The following is a 23,386-nucleotide window of genomic DNA, read 5'->3' as shown; positions in this document are numbered from 1 at the left end:
GGTATAACAGACAGACAGGGGGTATAACAGACAGACAGGGTATAACGGACAGACAGGGGGTATAACGGACAGACAGGGTATAACGGACAGACAGGGTATAACGGACAGACAGGGTATAACGGACAGACAGGGTATAACAGACAGACAGGGTATAACGGACAGACAGAGGGTATAACGGACAGACAGGGTATAACGGACAGACAGGGGGTATAACAGACAGACAGGGTATAACGGACAGACAGGGGGTATAACGGACAGACAGGGTATAACGGACAGACAGGGTATAACAGACAGACAGGGTATAACGGACAGACAGGGGGTATAACAGACAGACAGGGTATAACGGACAGACAGGGGGTATAACGGACAGACAGGGTATAACGGACAGACAGGGTATAACGGACAGACAGGGTATAACAGACAGACAGGGTATAACGGACAGACAGAGGGTATAACGGACAGACAGGGTATAACGGACAGACAGGGGTATAACAGACAGACAGGGTATAACGGACAGACAGGGGGTATAACGGACAGACAGGGTATAACGGACAGACAGGGGGTATAACAGACAGACAGGGTATAACGGACAGACAGGGGGTATAACAGACAGACAGGGTATAACGGACAGACAGGGGGTATAACGGACAGACAGGGTATAACGGACAGACAGGGGGTATAACAGACAGACAGGGTATAACGGACAGACAGGGGGTATAACGGACAGACAGGGTATAACGGACAGACAGGGTATAACGGACAGACAGGGTATAACGGACAGACAGGGGGTATAACAGACAGACAGGGTATAACGGACAGACAGGGGGTATAACAGACAGACAGGGTATAACGGACAGACAGGGTATAACGGACAGACAGGGGGTATAACAGACAGACAGGGTATAACAGACAGACAGGGTATAACAGACAGACAGGGTATAACGGACAGACAGGGTATAACGGACAGACAGGGTATAACAGACAGACAGGGTATAACGGACAGACAGGGTATAACGGACAGACAGGGGGTATAACAGACAGACAGGGTATAACGGACAGACAGGGGGTATAACAGACAGACAGGGTATAACGGACAGACAGGGTATAACGGACAGACAGGGGGTATAACAGACAGACAGGGTATAACAGACAGACAGGGTATAACGGACAGACAGGGTATAACGGACAGACAGGGGGTATAACAGACAGACAGGGTATAACGGACAGACAGGGGGTATAACAGACAGACAGGGTATAACGGACAGACAGGGTATAACAGACAGACAGGGTATAACGGACAGACAGGGTATAACGGACAGACAGGGTATAACAGACAGACAGGGTATAACGGACAGACAGGGTATAACGGACAGACAGGGGGTATAACAGACAGACAGGGTATAACAGACAGACAGGGTATAACAGACAGACAGGGTATAACGGACAGACAGGGTATAACAGACAGACAGGGTATAACGGACAGACAGGGTATAACGGACAGACAGGGTATAACAGACAGACAGGGGGTATAACAGACAGACGGGGTATAACGGACAGACAGGGTATAACGGACAGACAGGGTATAACGGACAGACAGGGGGTATAACAGACAGACAGGGTATAACGGACAGACAGGGGGTATAACAGACAGACAGGGTATAACGGACAGACAGGGGGTATAACGGACAGACAGGGTATAACAGACAGACAGGGGGTATAACAGACAGACAGGGTATAACGGACAGACAGGGTATAACGGACAGACAGGGGGTATAACAGACAGACAGGGTATAACAGACAGACAGGGAGTATAACGGACAGACAGGGTATAACAGACAGACAGGGTATAACGGACAGACAGGGTATAACGGACAGACAGGGGTATAACAGACAGACAGGGTATAACAGACAGACAGGGTATAACAGACAGACAGGGGTATAACAGACAGACAGGGTATAACAGACAGACAGGGAGTATAACGGACAGACAGGGGGTATAACGGACAGACAGGGTATAACAGACAGACAGGGAGTATAACGGACAGACAGGGTATAACGGACAGACAGGGTATAACGGACAGACAGGGGGTATAACAGACAGACAGGGTATAACAGACAGACAGGGAGTATAACGGACAGACAGGGTATAACAAACAGACAGGGAGTATAACGGACAGACAGGGTATAACAGACAGACAGGGTATAACGGACAGACAGGGGGTATAAGGGACAGACAGGGTATAACGGACAGACAGGGGGTTTAACGGACAGACAGGGGGTATAACGGACAGACAGGGGGTATAACAGACAGACAGGGGGTATAACGGACAGACAGGGGGTATAACAGACAGACAGGGGGTATAACGGACAGACAGGAGGCTGAATTCTCCGCCGTCGGGATTCTCAGTTTTGTTGGCAGCCCGGTGTTTCCCGATGGCATGGGGCTGCCCCACAATGCGGAACCCCATTGACCAGCAGGCGAAACGGAGCATCCGATGGTTTGCTGCACCAGAAATCTGGAGTGGCGGGACGGAGAAACTCGTCCAGGGTGTATAATCAACAGGAGTGGAGTGACGTGCGGTGTAAGGGGACGGGGTGTAATAAGCAGGGGTGTAACGAACAGGGGTGGAATGGGCTGGGACTGTTAAGGGGTGGGGTGTAACACACGGGGATGGAATGAGTAGGGGTTGTATGGGGTGGGGTGTAAGGGGAGGGATGCAAAGGGGAGGGGTGTAGTGGGCAGGAGGTGTAACAATCAGGGATATAATTCACAGAGGGCATAACGGTCAGGGATGTAACGAGGCGGAGGTGGAACGGACAGGGGTGGAATAGGGCGGGAGTATAACGGGCAGGGATTTAATGAGGTGGGGATGTAATGGGCAGGGGGGTGTAAGGGGAAGAGGGTGTAACGGACAGGGGAGTAATGCGGTGGAAGCAGCACAGAGATTGTGCCCCCCACCGATTGGTTAGTCAGCTCTAATATAATTACCTTCCCAAGCTGATGTGATGCTAAGGAGAAGGAATCCATGAAGGTCTGTGCAATGACAGAGAGGCAGCCATCCAAGTGTGGGGTCTTCTCCATATCAAACACAAATTGAGGATTTTTAATGATGTTTATCCAAAAACGCAGAGGAAGGCTGGTGAACAAAGAAGAAGAATATTAAAATCTGACAGTGTCATTATCAAATATCAGCACATTGAGGTGCTCCTGGAATCATTCATTTTCCATGAGATCCAGTGACTGGATCCGAATAGCTGTATCATACTGATTGGTCACAATTCCAGTTTTGAGCCCTGCTCTGTGCTGTTTCACGGTAACAATGTTATCACTGACTGTACACAGGGTAGAGAAATTTGGCATCACAACATTACCGACAAGACATTTCCTTCTGAGGGGCGGGGGTCTGAGGTTGGGTAAGCGATCCACTTCTCCACCTGGTAATTTGACGGATCTAATCGTTTACCTGCTTAGAACCTATCTTTCCATCATATATCATATTGTTTTGATCTGTCAGAATAGCTGCCCATGTGATGAAGATGAAAACTTATTTCACTGACCACCTGTCTTACAGGTAAGAAATTGAACTGAGACCTCGTCTTATCCTTTCAAGTGGCCATGAAAGGTCCCATGGCACGATTTGAAAAAAAAGCAAAGTTGTTCTTCCCATGTTCTGGCCAATATCGATTCCTCAACCAACACGGCTAAACATATTGCATCCCATTGCTGTTTGTGGGAGCTTGCTGTGCACTAATTGGCTGTCAGTTTCCTACATTACAACGGCAAATACACCTCAAAAGTAGTTAATTGGCAGTAGAACACTGTGGGACAGTCTTGAGAGTGTGATGGTAACAAAGACTTGCATTTATATAGTGCCTTTCACAACCATCAGGTGTTTCAATGTGTTGTAGACCCGATGAATGAACTCTGAAATACAGTCACTGCTGTAATCTTGGAAAGATGCAAGTCCTCATTTTAATAAATCTGTGTCATTTGGACACTTGATGTACTCCATCTTTGTTGCATACAACTTGTTTTCAACCACTCCCTGCATTGTTTTTGGCCAAAGGGGAAATAATGGGAAGGAATAATATAAGCACAAACATAAAATGATCAGAGAGCTCCATGTGTCACCAGGCCAGAGGGTGAACCAAGGGATTGGAGTACATTCAGATAATTGCAAGAGAATGTCCACAATAGATTACAAAACATTCAGCCTCCACGCATAAGTGCACTATATTAAAAAAAAAGTAAGCAAGAACTAGAAACAAAATGCTGGAAACACGCAGCAGGGTCAGCTGTGTCTGTGCAAAGAGGAGGATAGGGTTAACCTTTCTTTGTAGAAAGTAGAACTCTATGGCTGAATAGACAAGGTTAAACTGCAATCATTGCACAACGATGTGTATTCAGCTTTGAGCTGGTTTTCCCCGTGTTACAACCTGTTAGGGGGCCAAGGACTGTGCTCCAAAGGATTCCCCCCATACACAGCTGAGTATGAAATCCCCTGGTAATTGTGGGCAGGGTTTCCCCACATAAACCCCATACCGGCACGGTAGCACAGTGGTTAATACTGTTGCTTCACAGCTCCAGGGTCCCAGGTTCGATTCCCGGCTTGGGTCACTCTGTGCGGAGTCTGCACGGTCTCCCCGTGTCTGCGTGGGTTTCCTCCGGGTGCTCCGGTTTCCTCCCACAGTCCAAAGATGTGCAGGTTAGGTGGATTGGCCATGCTAATTTGCCCCTTAGTGTCCGAAAGGTTAGGTGGGGTTACTGGGCTATGGGGATAGGATGGAGGCATGGGCTTAAGTAGGGTGCTCTTTCCAAGGGCTGGTGCATGCTCGATGGGCCGAATGGCCTCCTTCTGCACTGTAAATTCTATGATAAAATCCCTGGCCTGGGTGCAGGTCAAGGAGATTGGCACTTTGGGGAGAGGAGTGATAGTTTTGTTATTTTGTGTATACCGTAATAAATCTGTTGTTCAGTTCTACCCTGCCGTGCGTTCCTGTTGTCTCCCCAGTTCAGGTTCTCCACCCTCAACAGCTGGACCTTTTCCAAATTCACAAAGAAATCCATCTTCCACAATGAATACAAGGCTGACTGATTAGCTTCCCATGCCACCTTTAAATACAGCTGCAATGAACTGGTTACCCAAATAATGGAAGATTGTCAATGAGTATGAAGGAACAGTGGGCCTGGCAGAATGCTACCATGTTGCTTTTATCGATATTGAACCTCCAGTATCTTCTATGGGGCTGCTCAATCCCAAGTGAGGCAACACACACCAGCCAACCCCCTCAACAGATGTAACCGTATTGAACTTCCTTCAGCACTGGATGTGGTGTTCAATAATAATAATCTTTATTAGTGTCACAAGCAGGCTCACATTATTAACACTGCAATGAAGTTACTGTGAAAATCCCCTAGTTGCCACACTCCGGCGTCTGTTTGGGTACACTGAGGGAGAATTCACAATGTCCAATTCACCTAACAGCACATCTTTCGGGACTTGTGGGAGGAAACCAGAGCATCCGGAGAAAACCCACGCGGACACAGGGAGAACGTGCAGACTCCGCAGTGACCCAAGCCGGGAATCGAACCCGGGTCCCTGGTGCTGTGAAGCAACAGTGCTAACCACTGTGCTACCGTGCCACAAATAGAACAATTCCCACAAATAGTCTACAGTCATCCTTTCCTCATTTATATCTCGTGAATAACACTTTGTGTTGATTTTATTAAGGAGACTTTCTGCCATTGCAACAGTGCTAACCACTGTGCTAACGTGCCTCCCATGAAGACCCTGAAGCCTAGAGTGGGTTATAATCCTCTTGTCCTCGTCTCAAGATGGTGAGTGTGAACATAAAGATCTGGGGCTGGATTCCCTGAGCCGGAATTGCGTTCGGCGCAGGGGGCGGAGAATGGTTGTCACCCCGGAAATTCGGACCGGCGCCGCTCCCGCGATTCTCCGGTCCCTGTCCATTGACAGAGGCCCCCCCCCCCCGCGTGAAACTGGCCGAGTTCCCGAAGGCGTGGTTCTAACCACCCATTGGTCATCTGGTGGCAGCTGCGGACTCTGTCTGCGACCACCCTGGTGGGGGCGGGGGGATCGTTCACCGGGGGGGGGGGGGTCCTCATGGACGGACACGCAAGCGATCAGGAGGCACGATCTGCGGGCGTGCGTGATCTCGGGGGGGCCTACTTCTTCCATCACGGTCCGCGGTGCGAGTCCGCCCTGTCGCTCGGTGGCAGCTGCCCCATGCGCATGCATGGAATCCTGACCGGAAGTGCGGTGCCCCGTATTCGCAGCCAGAGCTGCGAGAACCATCCGGCGCCCTGCCAGCCCCCTGCCAATGAGAGAATCACTCAGGACTTAAGGAAAGTCCAGAGTGAAACGCCAGCACTTTTACACTGGCGTGGGGACATAGCCCCATTATTGGAGAATCCAGCCCCTGATCACATTGGCTATTTTCTAAATGGTGAACGGAGAAATGTGTAGTAAAACATTAGTGATGATCCAATGACTGGACCAAATAGCTGAACCATATAGTTCCAGTTTTGAGCCCTGCTCAGTGCTTTATTTCCCATAGAATCCCTACAGTGCAGAAGGAGGCCATTTGGCCCATCAGTCTGAACCAACCCTCTGAAACAGCACCGTACCTAGGCCCATTTTGGACTGTGGGAAGAAACCGCTGCACCCGGAGGCAACGCACGCAGACATGGGGAGAACGTGCAAACTCCACACAGGCAGTCACCCGAGGCCGGAATTGAACCCAAATACTTGTTTCACAATGACAATGTTATCACTGACTGTGCACAGGGTAGTGAAATTTGGCATGACTACATTACTTTCAAAATATTTCCTATTGGGGCAGGGGAGGGGGAGGAGCATTGCATTGGGGAAAGTGAACCGCATCTCCACTTGCTAAACTGACAGATTGTGTGATATTCAGTACCTGTTTGTCTTCCATATATGTAACACATCGGGATCAGTGATCTTCTTATTGTTGGCCTGAGCATGTAAGATGTCAAAGATGTGCCTAATGGCCAGAGGTGCTTTGTTATTTGGCATACTCCAGATGCCCCTAAAAAGGTCCTCAACGAAACAGTGAAGTGCAACCTGAAAGAGGAAAATAAATCAGTGGCAGGGGCATGAGGGAGAACAGATCCATAAAGCACTTCAAAGTTACAATATAATTGAAACACAGAGAATGAGTGAGTAAGAGAGGAAGAGATGGACAGAGTAAGAGTGAGGGAGAGAGAATGTGGGAGCGAGAGCAAGAGAGAGGGAGGAGAGAGGGAGAGGGAGTGAGGGAAAAGGAGAGAGCGAGAGGGGGAACGAGAGAGAGAGCTGTGCTTGCAGCAGTAAAATTCCTCACGCAATAAACCAGCTTGGAGACAGCTGACAGAGTGAAACACCCAAAGGTTCTGGGCTGTCAGTCAAGTTAATGTTGCCGCCCACGCTATGATGTTTAGTTGAAACTCTTTTTAAAAAAAAATTATTTTCTTTACAACTGCTCTGTATTCCTTATCACCTCAGAAGCTGTCCTAAATTGAAAAATATATCCCCAGAAAACTCTAATCTAAACAGCTTCAGCTCTTGTAAAATATTCCTGAATGGAATTACTGGGACTACCTGGTTTTGATCATCAGGAAACAAAATTGGCACAGAGGGGATGGTAGTATAATGGTTAAATTACTGGATTAATAATCCGGACAGAATGAGTTAAATTACCGTGATGACAGAGGCACTCTCAACTTTTGAGTCAGATGTCATTGGGTTCAGGTCTTACACCATCATTCAGGTTGACACTGCAGTGCAGTAAGTACTGAGGGAGTGCTGCGCTGTCAGAGGTGCATTTTTTCAAATCTGTCTTCTCTGGTGGACATAAACTGTGGCACTATTTTGTAGAAGAGTGGGAGAGTTCTCCCTGGTGTTCTGGATGATATTTATCTCTCAATCACATCACCTAAACAATGGGCAGGTTGCGCAATTAGCAATGGTGCTCGCCTGATCTTGAAAACTGCCCACAAAAATCAGTGCTCTTTGTGATGTTGATTTCCCTTTTCTTAACATTGGTTTGTAACCGGAGTCAAATCAAGGGGATTTCCAGTAACAGTGATATCATCAATCTGGGTAAGCAGCCAATCAAACTGAAATATTCTCACAGACAGCAAACCAGGAAGCAAAATGTACTGATTACAGAGAGAAAAATAAATGATTGGGACACACATGTGGGATTGCAGTAGAATCTGAAAAACCAAAAACAAACTTTAAAAAATATTATTTCATCATAATGAAGGAATTTAGCATTTCACAAATTTTAAAACGTTTTCCAGCGTCAGGAAGGTTTTCGAGCTGTAATCAAAGACATTGGATGAGATTCTCCGTTGGCCTACACCGGACCGGGAAACGGTTCCGTCGCCGAAATCGTGATGGTCGTCGAATTCTCATCAAATCCCAATTCTCCGTCGCCTTGATAGCGGCGTCAATGCATTTCAGAACGCACAAACAGTAAACGCTGTTGGAATATCATTAACGGGCTCGACCCGGTATTCTCCAGGGTATCCGCGATTCTCCATCTCCACTGGAGCGAATTCCCGATGGCGAGTTTCACTCGTCCCTTTAAAAATCATGAAACTGGCGCCATGGCTGATGAGGGAGAGAGAGGAGGTAGGACAAGGAGGGGCCCGACTGTGGGATGCTGGGTTGGACCACTGGCTGGGCTGGGGTTGGGGCAGGGAGGAATGTGACGGGGGAACTGGCCATGTGGCCGGGGTGACCCCCTGCAGGACTGGGCTAGGGTCCAGGCTCAGACTGCCATTGCCGCAGCTTGCAAGGCAGCCATCTTGCTGCGTACCCCATTGACCACCCACCTTGGCCTTGGGTCTACAGAGTGACACCGGCCGTATGGGTGCCCCCACCACTCCAACCCACCCTCCGCCGTACCCCTCCTACCCAGCTGCCACTCGCCGGCAAGGCAACAGTCAACGCATTCATGGACTACTGTAGCCCCTACGGGGGCACAGGACAGGTGGAGTGTACAGCTGGCAAGGGCAGTGCCAGCTGACGGTACCTCTGGCAGCAGGGACAGGTTCCAGGGCCAAAGACCCCCTCGGTGCAAGGCACTAACGGGGCCAGGGATGGGGGAAACATGCAATGGCAGAGACTGCAGTGCTAACAGGGGTTACCATGTAGCCCGTTGGACCTGGTTGGACATGGGGGTTCGCACCATGCTAACATGTCAGCCGTTCGCCCCTATAGACAGCCTGCTGCTTCTTCCACAATATCGTGCAGCAGAGGGGCGACGTGCTGGAGGAGGAGGATGAATGGCAGGCCTCCTCCAAAGCGGCGGATGCGGGAGTGGGTGAGGATGGGCAGAACACGGGGGCCAGACAGGCACGGGAGGCCGCACGACGAGTGCGCCAGGGCCAACGTGCACGGGATGCTCTGATCGTCTCCAGGTTCACCGACTAGGGGTGGGGGGTGGGGACTGGCCAGGGGCACGGACATCGCATCCCACCCCCTCACCTCCTCCAGCCCCTTAGTGATACTTACCTGCCGCACTATGGGGGTGGGGCCCTGGGTTGGCGGTAACATCGGGTCTGATCCATGGGATGGAGGATGATGACAACCCACTCTGCGATGAGCTCTGGTGCTCCGCATCGTTAGACAATGTCTGACTCTTGCCCACGTTAGTACTTCCCATCGTCCACCTGAGTGATCCTTGCATGCGAGCTGGCCGTTCCATCACACGGTGCCATCGGACTCCTGAGGTGGGGTGGGGTGGGGTGGTGGGCATGGTCGGGGAGGAGGAAGGCTCACCCCTCCCCCCCGCACCCCACCCCCTGTCTGGCCAGCTCAGACCAGCCCACCCCTCACACCCATCTGACAGAACACAGAGGCAGGTTGTAATGTTGCAGACAAATGTCTAATGTGAACCTATATATATATACGTGCCCGAGCAACTATCACTACACTGTGCCCTGCACCTGTACTAACTTAACTGTTGTCTCTTTCTGGCCTTACGGGCCCTCACGCTGCGCCAAGGTGGATCCTCAGACAATATATCAGGGTATCAGGAGTGGAGGCGGCCTGCTGCGATTCCCACCATGGGACCTAGGTCCCCATTGGTGGCCGTTGCCTGGATGGCCTGGGTGCTGCTCAGGTGTCCTGGGTGGCGTGGTGCCGCCCTGTTCTGCCCACTGCCCAGCAGATCCGCCAGGGACAGGAAGTGGGGTGGAGTCCGAGGTGCTGCAATGTTCCAGCACCTTCCCTGCGGGAGTCACCAGCAGGGGCCCCATCATCTCCTCCTCCCTTGGGCCGGCCCCTGGGCTACACCGTGGAATTGGGGGGGGGGGCGGAGCTATCTCCTGAGGCACCCCCGCCACTTGCCGCTGCCAGTCCGGGAGGCCTGTTCTGGTCTCAACCAGGGTCCTAATGCTTGTGGCAATGGAGCACAGGGAGTGGACCATCTCCGTCTGCGACTGCGCCACATCACGCTGTGACTATGCCATCAACCTGAGGGTCTGTGCCACATCAGCCAGTGACTGTGCCATCTTCCTCTGGGTCTGGGCCACCTCCATGTGTGTCTGCGCCATGCCAGCCAATGCCCGGGCAATGCTGCCGACATTCTCACCCATGGCCCACTGTGACTGGCCCACGCTCAGAAGTACCGCTGCAATGTCCAGGTGGCTCTGGCACATGGTTGCCTGTGAGAGGGCAGCCCTGTCCTGGGCCTCGGCCAGGGCCTGCAGGGTGCCGAGCTCTTGGACGTGCTGATCCATACCACAAATGCCTCAAGGCTTCCACCACGGATGCCACCCGTGCAATGTTGGCCTGGGGGCCACGCATGGTTGGCACCACCTCTTCTACTGCATGCAGTTGGACTCCTCCAACTACACCTGCAGGTGTTGGATGCTCGCCAAAAACCCCTCTGCGACTGCATCGCCACTAGAGATGGGACTGTCCGTTTCAGAAGCCCAAAACCAGTCCGGATGGGAGCTAGTCCCTGGGGTTGGCCTACCCTCCGACCGTCCACCCCCTTGGGAGTTACTACCTCCACCTCATGTACCGGAGCAGCTGTGAGGTGCGCATCAGAGGGTGTCCCAGGAGCCTCGTCACTAAAGTGACTAACTGAGGTGAGTGTCTCTGGGATGCTGGAGTGTGTAGGAGTCAGCTGTGATGGGAAATCAGTGTCATTCCTGAACACGAGCTCCGGGGCGTTTTGGGTCATAGGCATAGTGGCTCTGTGTCCTCGTCGCTGGTCAGAACACTGTGGGGGCTCGGGTTGTGGCACTGGCTGGGGGGCGGGTGACACTGGATGGACCGACGCCATATTCAGCAGATCTGCAAGACAAGACACATGATTAGACCGCGGGCCCGGGGGGGGGGGGGGGGGAGGTGAGGGTGGTGTGGGGGTGAGGGGGGGGCCAGGGTGGTGTGCAGGTGATGGGGTGGGGGTGAGGATGGTGCTGGGGGGTGGGGGTTTGACACATGTGTCAAGGGGAACCACAACTAAGAGGCGTCTCTCTTCCTCGCCCATGGCCGATCTCCACCCTGGCAACTTCCCTTTCCTCAGCGCCGTCAAGCACGTCCAGGGCCCGCTGCTCTGCTGTGGTGAGGGGCCGCAGGTCAGGCGTACCCCCTCCAGTTTTCTCCCGCTCCCGGCAGTTATGGGGGGCCTTCTCCTGGGTTGTGGGGGGGGGGGGAAGAGAGAGGGCGAGACAGACAGACAGAAAATGACAGTGTTAAAGACAGTCCGCTGCATGCAGACCAGGGGGCGCGTACTGGTGGCCTCAGTGGCAGCCTGTATGGGTGCCGGCATTTGGTGAAGGGTGGGGGTTCAGCTGACCTCTTGGTGGGGGATGGGGTTATGGCTGTGTGGGATGGGGGTTGATGCCAGGGGCACAATGTTGCCTCTTCACCCTGGCCACCCTGAGGTAGCCCTGCAGTTTTTTCCTGCACAGCAGGCCGGACCGGATGGTGTTCCTGGTGGCGCTGACTGCCTCTGCCACCTGTGCCCAGGTATGGTGAATGGCGATGACTGGCAGCCTCCTTCCCGGGCCGGGGTACAGGGTGGCCCATCTTTCCTCCATGGCAACCAGGAGGGTCTCCAGCTCGGCATCCGTGAAGCGTGGGGCCACGTGTCTTGCTGCCATCTTGTTTGCTGGGATGGTGTGGGGAGGGTAGTGTGTATATGCGGCTGCAGCCTGTTAGCCTTCTGAGTGTCAATCGCAAATCCGGCCCCATTTCTCATTGGAATCGATTGTGTTCCACATGGTGGGGGTGCTTGCCCCTGGACAGTTGTTGAATTGGTCCAGCTGCGGCGCCAGTTTTGCTGTTGTGAAAGTCCACGAATCCTGTCCCTGCGTCAACACTTAGTCTCAGGAACGGAGAATCCCGCCGATTGTTAGAAACACAGTTACACATTATTCTTCAAGGCGTAATCTTTTCAATTAGTTTTACAGCAATGTGTGTCGGATATGGGCAAGTTCTAGTCTGTTGGAACTTCAACGATATACCCTATGGAGAAACATCGAATCACTGACAGCAACTTCCGGATTTCTACTTTTAACTGCATGTGTGCAGAAACTGCTGTCAGTTTCATGGGAGTTATAGGGATGAATGCTGATAGTATTGTTTGGTATTCAGGCTGTAGCCACCTAAAATGGCTGATTCCCTATTAATTTGGCCAAAACCCGATATAAAGTGGCTAACCGAAAAGGCTGATGGGAAAAGCAGCCAACAGGACACAAACGGACAGCTGCAGACAGAATAGCGTATTCGGCTCTGGGGAAGTCGGCCCAGATCGATACCTACGACTATTAGCAGCACATCAACACAGACATCTGCAGTTTAATCGGCTATCCCCGGGAACAATTGCAACATATTAGCAATTGAATGCCGATCCAGACCTCTCGGCGCCAGCAGTGGCCGAAACAAAGAAAGGTGAACGACCACCCCCCGATCAAAGAATCGCCCCATTATTGGAGCATATCGAACCCAGTGATTGGGAACAAGTCCAATCACTTGGGACTCAGGGTCAAGGGCCGCCCCGAGAGGCGGGAAGCCCCTGGGCCCTATAAATTGAGGGGCCAAGTTCAGATCTCTCTCTCTCTCCCTTCTTCTCCTGCTCGCAATCTTCGCAAGAACATCGACCAGAAACAGTACTTCTGACTCCAGCGATCGCTACCCGATAGAGACTTCCTAGCCATCGACCTGTATCAGCCTTTTGAATCCCGCAGGCCAGACCCAATTCGATAAACCATTTGTTTCCCTGACCTGGTGGGCCATTCCTAAAGTTAAGTATTGGCCAGTAGTGGTAAGTTTTGATATAGAAAGTAGGATTATTGTGGAAGTATTCATTGCTGTACATAATAAATGACCGTTGATTTCAATCTTACTAAGCAGTGTGCTGTCTTATTAATCATAACTCGAGCTTGAACCACGTGGCGGTATCAGAAAGATACCTGGCGACTCGTGAGCAAAGGTGACATAATCAGAGCTAATAAAACTAAGGCTCAAAAGAGCAACAAGGCCCTCTCAGGAATTTGAAACATCCTCTGGCACTAGTTGAAGTACAGCAGGATAGTTCTTCCCCCGTGTCCTGGCCAATATTTATCCATCATCACTAAAACAGATTACTTGGTTATTATACATAGAAACATATATAGAAAATCGAAGCAGCAAGAGGCCATTCGGCCCTTCCAGCCTGCTCCGCCCTTCGTTATGATCATGGCTGATCCTCGAGTTCAATACCCTGATCCCATGTCCCCCCCCCTATCCCTTAAGCCCCAAGAGCTATTTCTAATTCCTTCTTGAAATTACACAATGTTTTCGTCTCAACTACTTTCTGTGGTAGGGAATTCCACAGACTCACCACTCTCTGGGTGAAAACATTTCTCCTCACTTCAGTCCTAAAAGTTTTACCCCTTATCCTCAAACTAATAACCCAGGTTCTGGACTCCCCCACCATCGGGAACATTCTTTCTGAATACCCTGTCTAATCCTGTTAGAATTTTTAAAGTTTCTATCATCCCCTTCACTCTTCTAAACTCCAATGAATATAATCCTAACTGATTTAGTCTCTCCTGATGACAGTCCCGCCAATCCCAGGAATCAGCCTGGTAAACCTTCACTGAACTCCCTCCACAGCAAGAATATCCTTCCTCAGATAAGGACACCAAAACTACACTAGTGGCCCTATACAATTGTAGTGAACCATCTCTATTCCAATACTCAAATCCTCTCGCTATGAAGGCCAACATACAATTTACCTTCTTTACTGCCTGCTGTACCTACGCACTACTTTCTACGACGGATGCACAAGGAAACCAAGGTCTCGCTGAGTATCCACCTCTTTCAATTTACACCCATTCAAATAATAATCTGCCTTCCTATTTTTGCTGCCAAAGTGGATAACTTACATTTATCCACGCTATCCTGCATCTCCCATGCATACGCCCACTCACTCAGCCTGTCCAAATCCGGCTGAAGAATCTCTGCATCCTCCTCACAGTTCACCCTTCCACCCAACTTTGTATCACCTGCAAATTTGGAAATACTATATTTAGTTCCCTTGTCCAAATGATTGAACAGTTGGCGTCCCAGCACAGATTCATGCGATACCCCACTGGTCACTGCCTGCCAATTGGAAAAAGACTAATTTATTCCAACATTTTGCTTCCTATCTGGTAACCAGCTTTCTATCTCAAGACACTACCCGCAATCCCATGCACTTTAGCTTTACATAGCAATCTGCTACGTGAGACCTTGTTGAAAGCCTTCTGAAAGCCTAAATAAACCATATCCACCAGGTCTCCCTGATCAACTTTACTAGTTACATCTTCAAAGAATTCCGAAAGATTTGTCTGGCATGATTTCCCCTTCACAAATCCATGCTGACATTGTCTGCTTATACCACTGCTTTCCATTAGCTGTGCTGTGAAATTCTTGATTATCGACTCGAGCAACTCCTTTACTACTGACGTTAGGCTCACTGGTCTATAGTTCCCTGTTTTCTCTTGACCTCCCGTTTTTGAATAGCGGGGTTATATTAGCTACCCTCCAATCTGTAGGAGCCATTACAGAGTCCAAAGAAATTTGGAAAATGACTGCCAATGGATCTACTATTTCTAGGGCTACTTCCTTAAGTACTCTGGGATGAAGATTATCGGGCCCTGGTGATTTATCCGCTTTCAATCCTATTAGTTTCCCTAAAACCAGGGCTGCATGGTGGCACACTAGTTAGTTCTGCTGCCTCAAGGTGCTGTGGACCCGGGTTTGATCCCAGCCCCGGGTCACTGTCTGTGTGGAGTTTGCACATTCTGCCCATGTCTGCGTGGGTCTCACCCCCACAACCCAAAGAGGTGCAGAGTAGTTGAATTGGCCACGCTAAATTGCCCCTTGGAAAATAAAGAATTGGGTACTCTTTTCCCTAAAACTATTTCTCTACAACGACTGACTTCCTTCAGCTCCTCACCAAATTTGTGTTTCTCAGAACCTCTGGTACTGTGGTAATCACCACTGTTGTATCATATTGTATATATGGGTATTACGGTAAGGCCCCTGCACTACAGGTACGGGGGTAGATCCCTGCATGCTGGCTACGCCCAGTAGGCGGAGTATAAATGTGTGTGCTCTCCGAACAGCAGACAATTCGTAAGCTGCTGTAGGAGGCCACACATCTCTGTGTAATAAAGTCTCGATTACATTCTACTCTCGTCTCGTCATAATTGATAGTGCATCAATTTATTACACAGAGATTTTTCAGAGATGGATCTCCGCATCAAGCCTGATCGCCTGCAGCTGCATCCTCAAGCAGACAACGCCAAAAAGGACTTCCAGCATTGGCTAGCTTGCTTTGAAGCATACATCGAATCTGCGACAGACCCAATCTCAGAAGCACAGAAGCTCCAGATTCTGTACACACGGCTGAGCTCCAATGTTTTTCCCCTTGTCCAGGACGCGCCTACTTACGCAGAGGCCATGGCTACTGAAGGAGAATTACTCTCAGCAGACCAACAAGATCTACGCCAGGCACCTCCTATCCACGCGGCAGCAACTTCCTGGTGTGTCTGTGGAAGATTTCTGGCATGCCCTGCTCGCCCTGGTGAGAGACTGTGACTGCCAGGCCGTTTCGGCCACTGAACATTCGAACCTGCTAATGAGAGACGTGTTCGTTACGGGCATAGGGTTTGACTACATCTGCCAGCGCCTCTTAGAAGGGGCCACGTTTGACCTCGTGGTGACCAAGAAACTAGCGCTCTCGCTCACGGTCGCCTCATGCAACCTACAAGCTTATGCCCCGACCGCACGGCCCCCCCCCCGTGCATCGTGGACCCCGCGAGCGGCCACCCCATCGTGGACCCCATCAGCGACCGCCCTCAGCCAACCCCACGCCTGCGCCGCGTGGCAGCCAACCAACCCCGTGGGACCCAAGTGCCACTTCTGTGGACAGACAAAACACCCCCGGCAGTGCTGCCCGGCGCGGAGCGCGCTCTGCCAGGCCTGTGGCAAGAAGGGACATTTCACTGTCTTGCTACTCAGCCTGGACGTCCAGTGCAACCTACAGTGCCTAACCCTGAAATTTGGCGGGCCCCTACCATCCCTTACTGTTTGCGGACTCGCGACCCTTAAGGTCGACCCGTCTTCCCTGTTTGCAAACCTCACCCCGGATTGCAAACCCGTCGCCACCAGGAGCAGACGGTACAGCGCCCAGGACAGGACCTTTATCAGCTCTGAGGTCCAGCGGCTGCTGCAGGAAGATATCATCAAGGCCAGCAACAGTCCCTGGAGAGCCCAAGTGGTAGTGGTGAAAACTGGGGAGAAAAACAGGACTGTCGTTGACTACAGTCAGACCATCAATCGGTACACGCAGTTCGACGCGTACCCCCTCCCACGCGTATCTGATATGGTCAATCAGATTGCACAGTACCGGGTCTTCTCGACAGTGGACCTGAAATCTGCCTACCACCAGCTTCCCATCCGTAAGGCGAACCGCCCATACACTGCGTTTGAAGCTGATGGCGCCTTTACCATTTCCTTAGGGTTCCCTTCGGCGTCACCAATGGGGTCTCGGTCTTCCAACGGCAGATGGACTGAATGGTTGACCAGTATGGGCTGCGGGCCACTTTCCCGTACCTGGACAACGTCACCATCTAGTCTTAGAATCAACTACCTCACTCTCCACCATGATAAAGAATTCCATCATATTATGGTCACTCATCCCCCAGGGTTCTCTCACAACTAGGTTGACAACTAAACCTTTCTCATTACACAACACCCAGTCCAAGATGTCCTGTTCCCTTGTTGGTTCCTCAATGTATTGGTCCTGAAAACCATCCTGTACACACTCCAGAAATTTAGAACATAGAACATAGAACATAGAACAATACAGCGCAGTACAGGCCCTTCGGCCCACGATGTTGCACCGAAACAAAAGCCATCTAACCTACACTATGCCATTATCATCCATATGTTTATCCAATAAACTTTTAAATGCCCTCAATGTTGGCGAGTTCACTACTGTAGCAGGTAGGGCATTCCACGGCCTCACTACTCTTTGCGTAAAGAACCTACCTCTGACCTCTGTCCTATATCTATTACCCCTCAGTTTAAAGTTATGTCCCCTCGTGCCAGCCATATCCATCCGCGGGAGAAGGCTCTCACTGTCCACCCTATCCAACCCCCTGATCATTTTGTATGCCTCTATTAAGTCTCCTCTTAACCTTCTTCTCTCCAACGAAAACAACCTCAAGTCCGTCAGCCTTTCCTCATAAGATTTTCCCTCCATACCAGGCAACATCCTGGTAAATCTCCTCTGCACCCGCTCCAAAGCCTCCACATCCTTCCTATAATGCGGTGACCAGAACTGTACGCAATACTCCAAATGCGGCCGGACCAGAGTTCTGTACAGCTGCAACATGACCTCCCGACTCCGGAACTCAATCCCTCTACCAATAAAGGCCAACACTCCATAGGCCTTCTTCACAACCCTATCAACCTGGGTGGCAACTTTCAGGGATCTATGTACATGGACACCTAGATCCCTCTGCTCAGCCACACTTTCAAGAACTTTACCATTAGCCAAATATTCCGCATTCCTGTTATTCCTTCCAAAGTGAATCACCTCACACTTCTCTACATTAAACTCCATTTGCCACCTCTCAGCCCAGCTCTGCAGCTTATCTATATCCCTCTGTAACCTGCTACATCCTTCCACACTATCGACAACACCACCGACTTTAGTATCATCTGCAAATTTACTCACCCACCCTTCTGTGCCTTCCTCTAGGTCATTGATAAAAATGACAAACAGCAACGGCCCCAGAACAGATCCTTGTGGTACTCCACTTGTGACTGTACTCCATTCTGAACATTTCCCATCAACCACCACCCTCTGTCTTCTTTCAGCTAGCCAATTTCTGATCCACATCTCTAAATCACCCTTAATCCCCAGCCTCCGTATTTTTTGCAATAGCCTACCGTGGGGAACCTTATCAAACGCTTTGCTGAAATCCATATACACCACATCAACTGCTCTACCCTCGTCTACCTGTTCAGTCACCTTCTCAAAGAACTCAATAAGGTTTGTGAGGCATGACCTACCCTTCACAAAGCCATGCTGACTATCCCTGATCATATCATTCCTATCTAGATGATTATAAATCTTGTCCCTTATAATCCCCTCCAAGACTTTACCCACTACAGACGTGAGGCTCACCGGTCTATAGTTGCCGGGGTTGTCTCTGCTCCCCTTTTTGAACAAAGGGACCACATTTGCTGTCCTCCAGTCCTCTGGCACTATTCCTGTAGCCAATGATGACATAAATCATAAATGACAATCTGTATTGTACTGTGACTAATTTGTCTCACCCAAGCTATATGCAGATTAGAGTCACCCATAATTACAGATGTTCCTTTAACACATGCATCTCCGATTTCCTGTCTAATGCTATTCCCAACATTGCCGCTGCAGTTTGGTGGCCTGTATAGCACCCCTACTAATGTTTTTTCCCCCCGTGCTGTTTCTTAACTCAACACATACAGATTCCACATCGTCTGTGCTAATATCTTTCCTCAATATTGTATCAATATTTTCTTTAATCAACAATTTAACTCCACTACTTTTCCTTTCTGTGTTGTCCTTCCTAAAAACTGAATAGCCCTCAATGGTTAGTTCCCATCCTTGGTCACCTTGGAGCCAAGTCTCTGTAATCCCAATTATATCATACCCTTTACATCTATCTGCGCAACTAATTCATCCATTGCTGTGCACAAATGATTTGCTATGTTTCCCATACTTCATCAGTGGCTGCATTTCAAAAGTACTTCAGTGGCTGGAGAGTATTTTGGAACATCATGAGGCCATGAAATGTGCTACGTAAATGACAAGTTCTTTACTCTGCACGGTAGCACAGTAGTTAGCACTGTCGCTTCACAGCTCCAGGGTCCCAGGTTTGATTCCCGGCTTGGGTCACAGTCTGTGTGGAGTCTGCACATTCTTTCTCCCAGTGTCTGCGTGGGTTTCCTCCGGGTGCTCCGGTTTCCTCCCACAAGTCCCAAAAGATGTGCTGTTAGGTAATTTGGACATTCTGAATTCTCCCTCTGTATACCTGAACAGGCGGTGGAATGTGGTGACTAGGGGCTTTTCACAGTAACTTAATTGCAGTGTTAATGTAAGCCTACTTGTGACAATAAAGATCATTATTATTAAAATCTTGCTTGTTGAGGGGACATGGGTCGCTGTTAAGATTTCAAACCAATTGGAAATGTCTGATATTACATCGGTGAATAGAACAGATAAGGATGTAATAGTACCTTTGTGGACAGCAGCTTTGTTAGATACATTTCTTTCACCTTGAACTTTTTTTTGCCTTGATCCGGCATGCGAGTTTCTGCAAATTCAGAATGTGGTGAAACCTAAAGAAGGTAAGATATAGTCACAAAAAGATCGAATCACTGGAAATGGTGAGTATAAATTAAACTGAAGTGGGAAATACATACCAGGTGACAAAGTTTGTTTGCAGTTCCACTATCTAGAATAAATGAAAGAGGGTAATTTGTGAAGTTGGTATTTGTATCTTTAAATAAGTAGAGAATTTATTATTGTGAATTTTGCACTAAAGACAAACAAGGCTGGATAATGAAACACATGCCTCTTTCGAGAGTTTTATTGTTTAAATGTTGTTTTGAACTGTGGAGTAATGTGGGTGACTTTTAGATCTATATCAAATGATATTAAAGAAAACCCGGTGCCTCAATTTGTGACAGAAGAAATTTCACTCAGTTATATCTCAGTTTTAAATCGGGTGAGAATGATATTCTAGGGTTATGGCATCTGAGTGGCTCTTTTACTGGACTAGGAATCAAGAGCTTGGGGCTTCAAATACCACCATGGCAGGTAATGAAATCAACGTTTTTTTAAAATTAGGTGATTTATTGGGTTAGCAGCAGAAAAACACCCACAATAACTGTCAATTTGTTGGTCCCAACAGAACTGGTGTATTCATGTCCATAAGGGAAGGGACAGTCCATTTTTACCTGCTTCAGCACCTACACCCGAGTCCAGGCTCACACTATGTTGCCCACAGGGCAATGAAAAATGGGAATGTGTTGATTAAATGTCAAAAATAGATATAAACACTGCATGAATGATGAGATTGAAAATATCCAAGAATCTTTAAGACGGAGACATTGCCTTCCCAACAAGTACTACCAAAACAAAATGACACTCTAAAATCCTCTGAAATATTGAGCTGTTCCTGTGGCTGAGGTTAAAGAGGGACAGAAAACTTCATTGTTTTAATCTTTAATATTTCAGGTGTTCCACAGGAACACAAACTGTTCAATTAATTGAACAGAGATTAAGGAGACCAATGCAACCCTTGTAAAGATTAGTGATTTTTCTTTTTACCTGTTCTTGGACGGTTTACTCTTCTAATTGCGACTAATGATCCTGCAGCTGGAATCTGAATAAGAACGTATGAAAAATTAACACATACATTTGCAAATTATTACACAGTCATTCATACATTCACTTACATGTACACACAGCCACACACACTAACTCTCCTACTCATGCACGTGTAGACAAACACTAACACTCAGGACTAGGTTTTTGCAGTAAGGCCAACATCAAAGGCCTTTAAAAATGGTAGACGGGGCCCATATGTGTAAGTTCCACCCCAAATTATTGCATATCCCATTTCTGCCAGCAGGGGAAGTGGGTGTGTTTGAATCACAGAGTCTGGAAACTTGAACTCGGCTGCTCCATATGAAATTAACGCTTGGTTCAAACAAACCCCATTATCGCTGTTCCAAGGATCTTAGCATGCATTTTGGGAACCATGATTTCATGGAGGAGGCAGAAACAGTCTTGAAAAGTTGATAAAGTTTGTTAAGTCTCATGCTCTGAAGCTATTTAGATCCTTGCCCCTTTAAAAATGAATTAAACCCTCTTTGAGGGGGTAGAGGATGTTTGTGAACGTTGCGGGTTGAGGGGGGGAGCAAACCATGTTCATATGTTTTGGTCCTGTCCAAAGTTGGATGGATATTGGAGGGAGGTGTTCAGGGTATTTTCAAAGGTAGTATATGTGAGGCTTGAACCAGGTCCCCTGGAGGCCATATTTGGGGCATTGGATTGTCCGGGTCGGTTCCTTTTGTGTGGAGATCAGTTTTTCCACCCTGTGCCCTGGCGTGGCGGGGGGAATCTGTTGGAGTTTTTAACGCTCAAGAAGGTGAAGTTTGAGGCGAGGGGAAGGATGAAAGGGTTTTACAATTCATGGGATTTGTTTATTATGCACTTTCAAGAATTGGATGACATTGAACATTAGTGGGGAGGGGGGATTGAGGTGGGGGGGGGGGGGGGGGGTGGGGTTGGACTGTGTATGTTGTTGGTGACTATGTATGGGTAGATGGTGAATTCATGAATCCTTTTCTCTGATGTTTGTATTTAAAATGTTAAGGGTTGTTTGTGGGTTGGTGGGAGGGAGGAATTGTTGGCTAGGGGATTGACACTGTATTTGTTACCGTTGATTGTTTGTTGGTGGGTGTAAATTTGGATGAAAATGTGAAAAAGGAGAACAAAAATATTTATTTTTAAAAATTAACTAAACCAGGCTACAGCTGTCAATTAGAATAAAAAAGATAGCCGCTGATGGACTGGTGTAATGTAGAAAATAAATTGGCTATCTGTTGTTTCGGTTTCAATAGATTTAACTGTTGACATTTCCCAAGGTATGCTATTACAATCCTTGGCTTGGCTGAGTTTCAAGAGTGCTCCCAAAATCTAAAAGAGCCCCAAACCCGCAAATGTTTGGCTGAGTTTCAAGAGCTCCAAAATCCCATCTCAGCAGGGTGCTTAGCTCACCTTTTGTTTATCAGTTTTAAGAGGCTATTAAAGGATTAAATGCCATTGCTGTTTTAAATGGGTGTTTGTTTTTATAACAGAACTTCCACTTGAGGGGATTTAAATTATTTAATTGGATTTTATGAAGGAGATTTTTAGTATCAATTGTATAGTTAGAGTGCTCTTAGGCTGTTAGTGGTTTGATTTTGTTTTCATCTCCACATGGTTCCAGTGGTCTGCCCATTATGAATACTGGGTGGCCTGCCCATTATGAATACTGGGTGGCAAGGAGGGGAATGGGGTGTAAGAGGGGGAATGGGGGTTATGAGGTGCAATGGAGATGAAAGTGGGGTGAAGGATGAGGGCTATAGGACTGATTGGGCTTTTATGCAACTAGGCTGAAGTCCAGAGAACTGAGGTAGCCCTTCTAACCAGCCCATGTTCGCACTCGCTCACCTCCATGGCTGCCTCTGACTCCATCCCATCCCCATCTCCCTTGAATGGAAATATGGCAAGAGGGGAATTAATTTGAAGGAGATTTTCTTGACTTGAACTACCAAGATTGATGGCTCAACTTTGGCTCTCACACTCAGACACACATGAACATTCACTCAAACACACACTGTATGAGAATCCCAACAATTTACAATTTGTAAGACTGTGAGGGAAGACTCCTAAATCACAGGACTGATAACACTGACCAATAGGGGTATATAGCTATTTTCCAATGTAATGTTAAATATATTTTGATACTGTGTTAGTAACAAAGTTTGTTTTAATATAACATATCCCTATTTTACATGAAATCACTCCTGAAAAGGTATCCTTTCCTCACAGTCTTACAAAATTAAAATAAAATATTGGGGTTTCTGCAGTATCCTAGCAACTGTTGAGGTCTGGTCCTGGATCGCAGTACTCTCTTCATACCCTTCGCTCTCCAACTCCTCAGACCCTGCTGTCACCCTCGTCCCTGCTCTCCCTCTCCCCATACCCTGATCTCTCCCACAGCCTGTGCCCTGCTCTTCCCCTCCCAATATCCTGC

The 23,386-nt window shown here is 48.7% G+C and overlaps 1 protein-coding gene across 1 annotated transcript in view; it reads right to left on the bottom strand.

Moving 5' to 3' along the window:
- plxnc1 (plexin C1) overlaps positions 1–23,386 on the bottom strand; it is a 361,547-nt gene that overhangs the window by 68,518 nt on the left and 269,643 nt on the right. The window contains exons 27-31 of the mRNA XM_072471872.1: positions 20,911–20,965; positions 20,001–20,032; positions 19,815–19,916; positions 6,946–7,109; positions 2,990–3,137 (exon numbers count right to left, since the gene is read on the bottom strand). Coding sequence (XP_072327973.1) covers positions 2,990–3,137; positions 6,946–7,109; positions 19,815–19,916; positions 20,001–20,032; positions 20,911–20,965 — 501 coding nt within the window. The remainder of the gene's footprint in view (positions 1–2,989; positions 3,138–6,945; positions 7,110–19,814; positions 19,917–20,000; positions 20,033–20,910; positions 20,966–23,386) is intronic.

Source organism: Scyliorhinus torazame, chromosome 13 (genome assembly GCF_047496885.1).
Source record: "Scyliorhinus torazame isolate Kashiwa2021f chromosome 13, sScyTor2.1, whole genome shotgun sequence".
NCBI classification, from domain to species: domain Eukaryota; kingdom Metazoa; phylum Chordata; class Chondrichthyes; order Carcharhiniformes; family Scyliorhinidae; genus Scyliorhinus; species Scyliorhinus torazame.
The sequence above is the reverse complement of the archived record's forward strand: the minus strand, read 5'-3'. Positions and strand labels throughout refer to the sequence as shown.